The 14,272-nt window shown below is 50.5% G+C and overlaps 1 protein-coding gene across 2 annotated transcripts in view; it reads right to left on the bottom strand.

Moving 5' to 3' along the window:
- arvcfb (ARVCF delta catenin family member b) overlaps positions 1 to 7,097 on the bottom strand; it is a 90,905-nt gene extending 83,808 nt beyond the window's left edge. For both annotated transcript variants that reach the window (XM_062543081.1, XM_062543082.1), the window contains exon 1: positions 6,808 to 7,097. In XM_062543081.1, coding sequence (XP_062399065.1) covers positions 6,808 to 6,858 — 51 coding nt within the window. In that variant the 5' untranslated portion in view covers positions 6,859 to 7,097. The remainder of the gene's footprint in view (positions 1 to 6,807) is intronic.
- Positions 7,098 to 14,272: the final 7,175 nt, after the last annotated feature.

Here is a 14,272-nt window from a genome sequence, read left to right as displayed (position 1 = left end):
CAAATTATGCTCTATTCATGTCTATGGCTCTGTTGTGGCTGTCTGCAGGTGTGTGTGCGTTTGTGGTGTGTGGTGTGTGTGTGTGTGTGTGTGTGTGTGTGTGTGTGTGTGTGTGTGTGTGCGCGTGTGTGTGTGTGTGTGTGTGTGTGCGCGTCTGTGTGTGTGTGTGTTACCACCGATGCAGATGGAATATGGATTATCTCCTCGGAGGCTTGTAAGCTCCCTTGCAAGGCTTCCCTTTCACTACATCTCCCACAAGCCACAGCTGCGAGGCAAACATCTGGCATGGCTGTGCCTCCCACATCTGTCCTCCACTACGGATCTGGTCCAGTCTTGTATGTGTCCAGTACTAAGGACACAGACTGACTAATGTTCCATTCCAATTATGGCCTGACCTCCACCCCACCCCACCCCACCCCACTCCACCCCCGCCCCCACCCTTGATACCTGTGAGTATCGGCAGGACAATGTCAGCCTTCTTTACTGATAGCACACAGCTGTGTCTTCAAGCAGACGGCCTTCAAAATAGGTTTGCTGTAATCTAATCTTTGTCTTACAGAGTGACCTCCAGTGTGCAAACCCCACCTTCCCAAATTGCACTCATGCTTCCTAAGCCCTGCTCATCCCCTCCCCACCTTGCACATTTTTCACCGCAGCGAGCCTGTAGTTCCCTGCTCTCACAAACCCCCCTTCGATTTATCTCTCTCTCTCTCCCTCTCTCCCTCTCCCTCTCCCTCTCCCTCTCCCTCTCCCTCTCTCTCTCTCTCCAGGTTGCGTAGCCAGGCCTAGAGGAGACTGCTGTGCATTGTGAATCCGCCGTTCTCTCTGCCGGCCATTAAGTCATTAGCCATTCACTCCGGGGCGATGACCAAGGGCCAGCTCCCGCGGGCTAACGACGGAGCGACGGTTGTCTCATTACGGACGAGGAACAAGCCCACTGCGCCCACGAGGGCGGCCTTTTGTCTCTTTGATATGAGCGGAGAGTCGGAGACATCCGGTGCACTCCCTCCAATTATGCAGCAAGGGGCCAGTGGAACAGGGATCCCAAACGGCCGCCCCGTGCAAACTGCCAAACCTGCTTATGTTCACCCGGGGCCCCTCTTGCCTGGGTGCCCTCTCATTTGGGAGCGGAACGCGTACGCCCGGTCCAACTCCCAACATCTGCCACCGCGCCATGCTGTGCTGTGCTGTGCTGCGCTGTGCTGCTAACCATTAGCAACCAACAGCTGATGTCTTTTGAGTGGGCGTGTGCCGGCTTAATTCTGCGCCGGACAACAAAAATAGCATGGAACAGATGAAACGGAACCGGAAAAAAAAAAAAAACATAGAACAGATGTATAAATGGAACAAACAAACTCAATCCCGTGTCTGAACATGACATCTCTACTAACGATGCTCGTGTGTGAGGATTAAAAATTAAAAACTCTCTAATTGGCTTGTGTGTATTTCCTACTGTACTTCTTAGCAACTTCATAAGCTGATACTACAGTACTATTACTACTACTACTACTACTACTACTACTACTACTACTACTACCACTACTACCACTACTACCACTACCACCACTACTACCACTACTACCACTACTACTGCTACTAATGCTACTAATGCTACTACTCCTACCACTACTACCACTACCACCACTCCTACCACTACTACCACTACTACCACAACTATTACTACTACCATTACCACCACCACCACTACTACTACTACTACTACCACTACCACCACTCCTACCACTACTACCACTACTACCACAACTATTACTACTACCATTACCACCACCACTACTACTACTACTATAGCAGCACCAACAATGTGGGGCTCTGGGTTTCAGACATTGTGAGAGCAAAGGAAGGAAATGCACTGAGAGAGCTCGCACGACTTCCTGACTGCATTCCTTGGAATGTCTCCCGGCCCAAACAACGTACAGGAAGCCAAAAAGGAACCCCTTACGTTATGGGGACTGATTTGCAGACATCAACAATCTCGTGGCACGGTAATGACACACGGTTTACTGTGCCGGTAAACTATAATCTTCACTGTCTGCGGAGCGGCTCGAAGGGCTGTTAACTTTTTTCGAGAGATTATTGCTATGTCTACCCCACCAAGACCCCCCCCCCCCCTCCCCTCCCCCACCCCACCTTTCAGTCAAGGCAGCATCAAAATATAAAATGACTCCGGAAATGGTGCTGTAAGTATACTAAGAGCCTATTTATGGGATAATGTTCTGATTTATGCCCAGTGCAGTCCACTAACAGTTCATTGAGGGATCAGAAGCAGTAGTTACTGCCTTAAAATAGTGGTGGGTGTGCTCTGCAGTCAGGCTGGTTCTATAATGACTTGGCCAAGGTAGTGTGTGTGTGTGTGTGTGTGTGTGTGTGTGTGTGTGGTTGCTGTGTGCATGTCTTTTTCCATTTCCCAGTCCCTCGCAATAGCCTCTGCAGCAAAGGCAGACTTAAATAGACTGGTATAGAGATAGAACACAGGGAGATAAGGCCTTCATTCACAAAGGCACCACACACACACACACACACAAAGCCAGATAAGACCTACACGACCATGTAACATACCGCCATTGTCCGTGTCTGTGTATGTTTGTACATATACACACATGCACACACACAATATATCTACTCTAACACACCAGATAACACATCCAAAAGCCACATATCCCTTTCCCATCGTGCATAATTATACAGACAGACACACACACACACACACACAAACACACACACACAGGCAGCACAGCTGGGGCAGGCATGGGTCCAAATTAATGCCACTAATCCAATCTCACTGCAAATCAAATCTGGAAGCTCTCTCCTTTTCCTCCCCCTCCCCTTCCTCCCCCTCATCCATAGAGAGAGTGACACAGAGGAGAGAGAGAGACAGACACACAGAGAGAGAGAGAGAGAAAGAGAGTTGGAATGAGGGGGAGGGAGATGGACGGCAAAAAAGAAAGGACGAGGAGAGGTGAAGAGGGAGGGCAAAAAGGCGAAGGACACAGATCTGTCCTTGTCTCCCGCTCCACTGGACGCTGCCCCGAGAGGCGGAGAGGAGCGTCCGGCGACACGGAGGCCCTTTTTTCCAGGAAGGAGAGGCCCAGACGTCTTTGTCCCGTCGCAGGCCAGCGGCGAAGCAGAGACGCGCATCTCCTCAAAAAGCTCCCTGTCAGCCGTTCTCCCTGAAAAGGCCCGAGCAACGACAACACAAAAAAAGAGGCCAGCGAAATGACAGGGTGGAAGAGGAAAGAAAGAGAGAGAGAGTGGAGAGAAAGAGAGAGGAGAAAGAGAGAGAGAGCGCGTCATCAACCTGACAAAGACCAGAATTGACCGACGCACACAAGCACACTTCCTGTGCTATTGTGAGGCATAAAAAACCAGTCGCTTTTACTCTCTGCATCAGCATGAATGTGAAGTCAAGCTTGCAAAAAAGGGAAAACACACAGTCCACAGTTTTTGTAGAAAACAGAAGCGAGAGAAAGACCAGGAGGCAAAGACATCTGACGCCTTTTGACAGGAGTCACTCGAGGTGGACAAACGGCATCATCTCCCACAGTGGCATTGTCAGCTTCGCTAACGTGCCTCTCGGGAAGAGACAACCGCTTCCTCACAAAGGCAGCTACGCACCGAGAAACGCACCGAGAAATGACAGCGATGGGTTTTTTTTCCGAGCCGTAATGGGCAGTGGGTAAGTAGGCCACTCCTTACCGTCCGCTGCGTGACCACAGCACCTGCCGACGCTCTTAATTAAAACGAGCCCAGAGTGGCCCACGGGCTGGCGTGCTGCTCTCTAATGAGACCCAGGCCTGGATCCCGAAGCTGCCTCCTCCAGCCTGGGCCTCAGACTGGTAGGGCTTCCCTCCGAGGGAGGCTGCCCCACCGCCCCCCGCCCAAGCCTCAGAGACACCCTCTAAACATTCCCAGAAATGACTTCCAGCAGCCCGGAATCTGTTTTGGGGGGTCCGGAGACACCTGAGCACTGGGTGAAAACCCACCCACCCACAATGCCCAACTCTCTCCTTCTCCCGTCTGCTACAGCGAGACTGGAGAATGTGCACGGCAAAAAAAACCGAGACAGAGTCTCTCTGACTCGTCACAGCTTCAGTGGAATGACACAAATGTTGAATTTGCTGCCAAAAACAAAAAGACGTGAATGAGAGGACGGGGCAATGTGGCGTGCCAGTGGTCGCTCAGGCTCGTCCCCCCGCCGGCACCACCCGGCAATGATAAAATAAGTGGCTGCGCGACAGTGCGTGCTTCTCATCACTGTCTCGCATTGTTTTCGAAAAGTCCTCTGGAAATACTAGCAGCTTGACAGGCAGGAGTATTTGTTTGAGCTTTATTGCTGAAGAGATTTCTGAGACTGACCGGGGAGTTTCGTCCGAACGTTTGGTGAATGTTTTTGTCCACTTGTTGACTGCCCCAGTGGGGCCTCCACACAAGGCTCAATGGGAAAGGGAAAAGTACAGATGTGATCCGAGGGCTGGTGTTCACTTGTGTTCTGGCCAGCAGAGAGGAGCCAGAGAACATGTTATCCCACGGAAAAAAACAAACAGAGAAGTCTACGAAGGGGGCCGAAACAACCGGAGCGTTGGTGGGAGAGAGATAGGCCTGCTGACGTAGAAACTTAAACCTCTGGAATGCGTGGACATGCGCTCCTTAGCTCGGAAAGATGACCAACGCCGGACCGTAATCCTAGAGCAGCAGGGAAATGATTGTGCTCAAATCCGTATAGGCTAGCACTCCTACTGTAGACAAAAACAACCCTGCTTTTTATCTGCCCAGAATTAGCTTCTGACCTCACGATCGATTCATGTTTTCACACTGCTGCTGCTATTTCCATTATCATGAAGTTGTGCATGTGTATGTGTGTGTGTGTGTGTGTGTGTGTGTGAGTGAAACACAGGAGACATCTACTCTCCAAGAAGGATCGCAGCCAAATAAACCATACATCCACCGCCGTTTATGTTTCAACATTTTTCATCTTGAAAAACGGGGCGCCCCCTCAATCTGCTGGGGAACATTCTCACTTGGCCGGCAAGAAAAACACTTGGTTGGCAGAGAATGACACAGCCTCAGAGTAATATTGTCTGGGAAACCACCCACACTGGTGCAATAAAAAGTTGATGAAACCCCTCCAGTGTCTTGCCCACTGCACAATGAATATTGCGCACCATGTCGAAGCACAATCAGCATCGAGCCAGCACATCAATCACCAACCATGGCAGCTGCAAACCTAAGTGTAAGCAAGGGTTGGATGCAATCAAGCCATTACAGTGTCCAGACTCCAATGGTGGACGGGAGTGTAATCGTTTAGTGTGTGTGTGTGTGTGTGGGGGGGGGGGGGGGGGTGGAGAGTGGAGCGAGGGGGGTTGCAGTAACTGGAAGAGAGCCTTGAGCCGTTTGAGCCATCGTCACTCCTCACAGATGCCAATCGAGAGCTTCCCAGCACAGTAGCACAGGCCATTAAAGCAGCTTGACTCTTTGCAGATGCATCACATCATCAGTGGCAACAGCGCCCGGTGGCAGGCGGCCATTTTCCTCTGGCTGCAGCACGTACTGGAACAGAGGTTCTGAACCCTGCTTTTTTCCCTTCCCTCCCTCCCTCTTTCCTCAAGCTATCTATATCTCCCTCTCTCCCTCCCTCTCTCTCTCTCTCTCTCTCTCTCTTTCCCTAAGCAGGCCAAAAGTACAGCACTGTCAGAGTGCACGGTTAATTCACACGGGACGCTGGCTTCTATTTTCTGCCCCGAAAAAAAAACAAGGCCCCTGAAAATTCCTTCCATGTTGAGGAGATTAGGGTGCACTTGAGTAGAATACCGACTCCATATGCCTGCAAGGTGCTCGCCTCTTGCCAATTAGCCGGGGTTTAGCGACGTGCCAGGAGTTTTTAGTACCTGTTCGGCGAATAAAAATAACAAGAGAAACAAAGATGGAGCACAGGTGAGGTGGATACCTTCCCCAGGGTCACCGCGAGGACCGAGGATCCCTGCACAGCTAAAACAGGAGCGCACAAAGGCACTGGAGCCTTTAGACGTACATGTCAGATTTCCCCCGCTCATCGCCAGGGCATGCAACCATGTCACGCCACGAAATCATAAATCACGAAAGCATATGATATGTGTCTTGTGTCGCGTTGGCTAATTCCAACTTAACCACTGTATACCAGAACACAATCAAGAGTTACAAGCTCCGTTCAGTCTCAAAGGAAGAAAACAAGAAAATATGCTACGCTAATGTCTCCATGCTTGCACAAAACGCATAAACAACTATATAGCTGCTCAGTGTGGCGCGGCAATAAAAATGCTAAATGGTTCATCCTTTCTTCAATTTCCCCAAAAACAAATGCCTGGTGAGAGAGAGGCACCAAGGAGCAATCCATTAGCCAGCTATTTGGGCGACTACGGGGTAGGCTGAGCGGAGGTCAGACACTAAGAGTAATGCAGATTTATGGCCCTTTCATGGGGAACAAACCTGCCTATTACTGGGGAGGTCCAACTCTGCATCACTATTTTAATGAATTTCCCCGAGACAATTCTCCCTCCTCTGTCTAATCAGCACCCCAAGCCACTATTAGGCTGTGTTGCCAACTAAGAAATGAGTCCTTGTAAGTGTTCAGAATCAGTGTCCGTCACAAAGGATGAGCCGTTCTGCTTCAGACAAAACCAGACAGGCGACACAAAACGCACAGCAAAAGAAGGAAAAAAAAGCCGCCGAGCGATAAGCTTTCAGGCGCACCTGCCGGGGTTTGATCTTCAAGGAGTTGAGCGGCTTGAAAGGGATCGTTTCTTTTCAACATACCCTTCTTGCCAGCGCGATGCGCGTGTGGATGCGTCTCTCGATTTGCATCATCCCGGCCAGCCCTGGTCATGCCACTGCACGACGTGCGCTTCTTCTCGAGCTCCTGGCGCTGTTCTCGTTGTCGGCGTTGTTGTTGATGACTTGAAAGGGAGTCCCGAGTAACCAGAGTTCAGCACGTACACTGCACTTTTGACTGAGAGACGGGTGAGCGAGGCTATATTACCGCCCCCACTTTGTCGGTCAGCGAAGGGGGATCATTTCCCCTGGACGTTCCGATCAATGAGGCTGACAGCTTCATACCTCAAGAGCTGACGTCTCGAACAAACTGCACCAGAAAAAAATCACTAAACGGCGGAGGAGAATCACCACAGAGGGAAGTCCAGCAGAAAGGGGAAAACACAACGCTGAGGGCAAGTTCGATTTCAACGCCGTCTCCAATTTAATGCAGCGACTAAAAATGCAACAGACGCTGAAAAACAAACACAAAGGGAAACGACCCCGAAGCTGTCTGCCAGCACCAGGAGACAGTCTACGCCACGACGAGACTTAATAAACAGGCAGGTTGATCAAAATAGCTCTAAATGTTTGGAAACATCTCAAACTAAATGTCATTGTCTCAGACTCCGATGCGTCTGACTGGAATGACAATGTTGTCATTTCTAAAACAAAAGCTATGAAGCAATGAAAAGGAATGTTCTAGACTTTACCACCACTTGCCCTCACATAACAGCCACACAAGCATGTCCCGCAAGTGGAATGGGCCTTTTCCGAAACACTTGACGTGCCGCAGCGCAACCTTCTTCTCCAGCAGCCCACTCCGTCCACTTCATCTCCTCGTGGACTTGCTAATGTGAAGTGCTTTGTTTTGTCAAGGAAATGGCAGTCCAATGCTAATCAGAGGATAATGAATGAGTCACAGTGGCTCTTTTCTCCGGCTCTCCCCTCCTGCGTCACCCCCACCCCAGACCTCAGCTGGCTCCTCACTGCCTCTCCATCTGGTTACCAAAACCATCACTTTTCAAACGGGACAGAAGGAATCCCAAGAGAGACAGAGAGAGAGAGAGAGAGGGAGAGACAGAGAAAGAGAGAGGGATACAGAGACCGAGACAGAGAACGCAAAAGAAAGAGGAGGAATACACTGAATAATAAAAGACAAGAGATGAAATGAAGAGATGAAAAACAAACAGAGATGGTGCGATGCTCTGTTCTCACTCTCTGAGTCTCCTCTGAAGCCGACGACTGCTACTCGCCTGAGTGAGGCAGGGCTTGGGAGACTTACATCAGCAACAACAGCAGTGAGGCACTGGGCCGTGCAGGGTGGACTATCTTATGGTGGCCCCCTCATGCAGAGGACTTGGCTTCTCTCAGCATAGGCTCCCACTGCCAGGGGGGATTTGAGGCTGACCCGATTCAGAGAGGGCATTCAAACACATAAACACTCTCTCACTGTTGTTATCACACAGGTGTACGGTCAACCGGCAGATACTGTGTGTGCATACATGTTCAGGTGACTATAAATACACACACACACACACACACACACACACACACACACACACACACACACACACACACATAGAAGATGAAGTTACAGAGAGGCATGTGAGGTGGTTTTCTCTGCTGGATGATTCACAAGAGTTTCCACCTAGACACATAAAATCAGCCGACATGCCGCCCCCCCCCCCCCCCCCCCCCCCCCCCCCCCCCCCCCCCCCCCCCCCCCCCCCCCCCCCCCTTGGAAATGCTGACACAGTAAAGATGGCCATCAAGATGCTTCACAAATTCACAGAACTGAAGCTTCGCCAAAAGCTTTGCCACGCTGATTGGCCCGACACACCGAGAGGGCTGATATAATGAGCTTTTCTGCACTATGGAGAAATATAGAGGCCATGTTTGCCCTGTGCGGAGCGTTTCTGAGCGGGGAGCTCGGGAAGGGCTACGGGGCTCACGGATGCCTGTCTGTTGCCGCGGCCTGTACTTCCTCTTCTGCGTGTCTGCCGCGGCCTTTGGCCTGAGGGTGTGGAGGCAGCCAAGTCTCTCCAGGGCACGCAGCGGAAAGCACTAGTGTAGCACCGACGACGGATTCCTGAGGCAGATGACTGCCAAGGCTACGATGAGACACTTCTGTGCTGTAAATAAGAGTATCTCTCTCGTTGTCTTTCTGTCTCTGTCTCTCCTTGCCTCTCTGGCCTCTATCACTCTTCTATCTCTCTCCTCTGCTTCCCTTTGTTTATTTGTGAGGCATCAGCTCCTCAACTAACTGACTGATGTGCCACCAAAGAGGCGCAGCAGCCCCCCCCCCCCAGGAGTTTTGCCTGTGCCGGAATACATTATTCATCATTATTAAGTTTATTGAAATTCAATTCCTGGCGATCCCTCTTCTAACTTGCCCTCTCTCTCTCTCTCTTTCTCTCTCTCTCTCTCTCTCTCTCTGCTAATCAAAGAGATAAGATCGCTTTTATGAGGGGAGAGCCAAGTGTCTGTGAGAGAGGGCACCAAGGTCATTACTGGAAGGTGTAAATAAATAGATTCATCCACGGTGCTCACTTAGAAGATGCCCCAAAGGAGCATTAATATTCATTTTCTGCCATTAAACACACATTATTCAGCGTTTTCATGGCTCGGGCGAGCGCTTGATGGATTAAAATGAAGCGCAAAATATTCAAAGAGAGAAAGAACCAGAAAAAGACAAGGGAGGGTCATTACGGAATATAACCAAAACATATGCAGAAGGTAACACATCCACTCACTGAGAGAGCGGATACGATAACTGCATAACTGTGAGCGGAATGGAATGAGCACAAGTGCCTAAGGCTACAACGATTTATCGATTAATCGTTAAGTTGTCCACTGTTACATTAATTGCTAACTATTATGGTGATCAGTGAATTGCTTTTTATGCTTTTATGGAAAATACCTAAATTCTCTCAATTAATTTTCAGCTTCACTTACTCCTCTATGACAGCAAACTAAACGTGTGGTTTAGTTACCTGCAAGCGCCCATCCGACTTTCAAGGCTAGCGTGTCAATATATAACTTACATTCCGTTATTTCAAAAACCTTTAATATTACATCTACCGCAAAGAAGTCACAAAACAGAAAAATCTGAATCTCTGCATATAATCGTCAAGGTTAAGACCTACTCAAGTCGAAATTACCTTGAAGACACAAAGAGAGCCCTTAGCGTTAGCGCACAGGCCATGTTTTTCCGTGAGTGCCGCGAGGCAAAGCTACAGACTTACGGTGCTGTGGGGAGAGGACCTTGCCTGGGTGGATGAAGGGGGGTAGGTAGGTGGGTGAAGTGAAGACACGGTGCAGTGCAGGCTCCCCTGAGGCTCTTGTGACCGACCGCCTAGCCTGTGCTAACTGATGCTAATGCAACACACAGGAGCCCATTCATAGCCCTCCTTCAGTAGCAGCCAGACAGAGGGGATGGCCTCAATTAGCTTAAAGTGACCTTTGAAAGTATTCATGTGTGTGTGTGTGTGTGTGTGTGTGTCTGTCTGTGTCTGTGTGTGCACGCACGCATTAGGATATGTGGGGGGGGGGGGGGTGGTCGATGGCAGAGGAAAGGGAAGAAAAGGTGAAGTCAAGGTGGAGGATTTGGGGGCGGGGGTGTTGGCTGATTGACAGTAGTACATTCTCCTCATCTAAGACTCCTAAGTATAGAATGTGCCGAAACCTGTGATCTCTTAAGACTCCCTCAGGACCCCCAGAGTCGAGGATGTGAGACCTGGTCAAAACACTCACTCACTCACTCACTCACTCCTTACGGCCCACGCACGCTCAGTGCGGCAGATTGCTGAGGGAGGAGCTGGGGTGAATAACTGTCTTAATGGATTAGGGCTTTTCTTAACTGTTCCGAGAGGTTTGGATAAACAAACCGTCTTTGGTTTGCTTTGGCAATATTGTGCTCCCAATCCACCCCCCATCCCCCCATCCCCCCTCACTCTCTCTCTCTCTCTTTCTTTTCTGCCACATTGTGCAAGCGTCGGCATTTAGAGGGGAAAATACGGCTGGAAAAATATCACAATCCGCCTGACGAAAGCATGAGCGTGTCAAATGCTCTCTAAATCCGGACTAACACCCCATCACCATCCACCCACACACCCACCCACACAAACACATTTGATTCTTATATCTGGACTGTGGGATACTGATTAAAAAACCAACCCTGTATCCAGATCCTAATAAAGAGACTGTTTTTGAACAAGAAAATGCTGACATTGTGCAGTCATGCAAATATTTATTAAGGGCATAAGTTGCATTGTGTTTACCAGACAAAACAGGCAACCAATGACAGCGAACACAGAATAGAACAGCTATCTAGTTGTACAGTATAAGAGTTCGTTTACATCTCTTGAGTGTCTTTTTTCAGTACAGCCATTTCCAAACCACTAACACAAAGTTAATGAACACGTCCCAGATTGCCATAAATCAGAGCAATTGCTTTAGTTTTATTACCATACAGTGCAAGACCATTCGTCAATGGCTGATATAGCTTCTCTCTGTGAAACATAACTCCATAGCAGCATCAAAGTAGCAGCCTATTTCCAAATTCAACAGCACCAGGTGTTTTGGATGAGTCTTTGAGAACAGATTTATAGCACTTGCATTGTGGTTCGAAACCAGTTCATTTACACAGCTCTACACAGTGTCCACCCCACACCCTCCTACTACACACACACACACACACACACACACACACACACACACACAGCCCATCTATTCTTTTACTCCTCATCTCAGAACTGGGAGGATGAGACATGGTTACCGGCAGTGGTGACTGTCCAGTCTAAACACAAAGCTCCACTGCCCTCTCCCTCCCTCCCTCCCTCTCCCTCCCTCTCTCACCCATAGTCCACCAGCAGCTTTGTACTTTGTACCAGCTACGAGTCATCATTCAGGGCACAGACATCGCTGGAATGCGTCTCGCAACCTGAACATCTCCGTGCCAGCTATACGGCCCCCGTCCAATTAAATGGCATGAGTCACCGCTCACTGCTTTTCAGACGGGCATCCTGTGGCACAGCAAGATGGAGCAGGGACTTCTGCCCGCCCGCCCGCCCACTCTCTCTCTCTCTCTCTCTCTCTCTCTCTCTCTCTCTCTCTCTCTCTCTCTCTCTCTCCATCTCTCTCCATCTCTCTCTCTCTCTCTCTCTCTTTGTCTGTCTGACACCTGTCCCACGGTCCAGGCCTCAACCGACCTGGGAAACGAGCGTCAGCACGGCAACGGCACTCAACTTTCACAGTCAATTAGAGAGTCCAAACAAATTAACACGCGAGGCGGGATGGAGCTTTCTGTTTTTTTTTTTTTTTTCCCCTCTCCCTCGCCGAACGACAACAACCATTTCAGGGTGCGCTTCCAGTCGAGGTTCATTAGACAACTCAATAGAGCCTTAAGGAATGTCGCAGAGAGGCACGTCTCTCCTATTGTTGAACGGGGGGGGTGGGGGGGGGAGCTCCACTGGGAGAAGAGAGCTGGCCCTCGTACATTAAAAGGAGCATGTGATGAGAAACAACGCCAGCGTGTGATCTCCACATAACAACACATGACAGCGGCCCGCCAAGCTAGACCGCTCCATTGTTGGATCCGCGGCAGCCTATTGTCTGCGCTTGAAGTGGATCACCTTCAGGGGGGGAAAAAAGACAAGAAAGAGGAGAAATTCATTTAATATGAAGGTGCCATTTTGAGGTCATTTGGCGAACTGTGGAGGAACTTTAGAGTCTCGTTAACACGGACCTGGGAGGGAGCGGGCAGAAGGCCGAGGTAGGGGCTAAAGTCGGGGCAGTACGGGGCAGTATGGGGCAGTACGGGGCATTACCGGCCAGGGGTGAGCGGGCTGGGGGTGAGAGGAGAAGGTCTGGGGGAGCGGGCGGTCGGCCCGCTGTCTTCTCCCATTACAGAGGGAAAGCACTGGACTGAACTCTCTCGAAAAAACGCTGGCCCCTGGCCACGGGTAATGAGTGCAGTGGTCAGACATCAGCGCAGGCATGTCCGAAAGCACTCGGCTGGGAGCCGTGCCACAAACACAACTCGCCCGCTGCCCCGAGCCCAACAGGAAACCAGCGTGGTGTTTCTACAGTTGTCGAGTTTTTTCAGGAGCATTAAATGTTGATGTAGCAGCAGCCCTGTTGATGTATTTGGGGGCTGCATGCAATCAGCAGGTACGGTATGAGCGGGTACACAAATAGACTAATGGCGGCTATGTTGGCTGGGAACTGTTTATATCAACCAAGTACAAATATTGAGTCACTGACGAGAAAAAAAAAAAAAAAGAAAGACAAGAAAGCAGTCTGAAAAGAAAACACTGCAGCAATTATCAGTTCTCCTTTCGGCGGGGAAATGAACTATGCTTGACAGCCGCTGCAGGGTCAGGACCGATACGCAAAGCTTTTCCTCAAAAAATGGACTAAATTGTTCCCTCTATGTTCCAGTGTTCTTGTCTAATTTGAGGAGTGAGGCCTGGACGAGAGGCAACTGAGCTGCGCTCAAAAGCCACAGAAATTCGACCCGGCTCGAGAGCCAGAAATGACGGGAGGACGAAAAAACATCGTCCGCAAGATGTCCAAGCGGTCCTGCAGCTCCTCCCCTGCTAATCTGGCCTGCCGCACACACACACACACACACACACACACACACACACACACACACACACACACACGGGTCCCAGTGACCACGCTAAGGAGACAGCCCAAGTCTCATTAATCCCAGCAGTCCATCTTAGACAGATGGCACGACGGAGGGGGATGATGGAGGATCGATTCCCGGCACACACACACACACACACACACACACACACCCTTTATCCCACTGCTACTCAAGTCGTGGGGTGGGTCAGTGGAGCCGGACAATCCGAGCTCGGCAAAGATGCAGACTTAGCAGGCCAGATCGCGTTATCAGGCCACTCGTGGCTTTCCCCTCGGCCACAAAGCTGGTTGTATCCGCTGGTGTTAGAAACAGAGAGAGAGAGAGAAAGAGCGAGAAAGAGAGAGAGAGAGAGAGAGAGAGAGACACACAAAGAGGGAGGGAGAGAGAGAGAGATAGAGAGAGAGAGAGACAGGGAGAGAGAGGGGCTATTGGAGGTGGGGGCTGGGAAAGGAAAAGATGAGCAAGCAGCCAGCTCTCTAAGTGCACATGGGTGAGGGGGAGCCCCGTTTTTTAGACCGGGGGCACCCCCCCCTCACTCAACCCTCACCCACCCCCCTCCCTCTGGGCCTCTCCACGTTCCCAGCTGCAACAGCGAGGGGGGGCTGTGCCGGGGGAGAATGGGAGAGCAGGGGAGAAGGGAGGGGAGCTGATTTCTATAGATTCTCCATACATAACTCTCAAAGGAGCACTCCCCCCCCCATCCATCTGAGCCCACCCCACCACCCCCCTGTCCATCTCCACCACCACCACCACCACCACCACCATCACCAATTTCTCTGTCTGAAACTGCAGAGCTACGCAGGGAGCGAGAGG

This window comes from Sardina pilchardus, chromosome 8 (assembly GCF_963854185.1).
Source record: "Sardina pilchardus chromosome 8, fSarPil1.1, whole genome shotgun sequence".
NCBI classification, from domain to species: domain Eukaryota; kingdom Metazoa; phylum Chordata; class Actinopteri; order Clupeiformes; family Clupeidae; genus Sardina; species Sardina pilchardus.
This window is presented reverse-complemented; position numbering and strand designations above follow the sequence as displayed.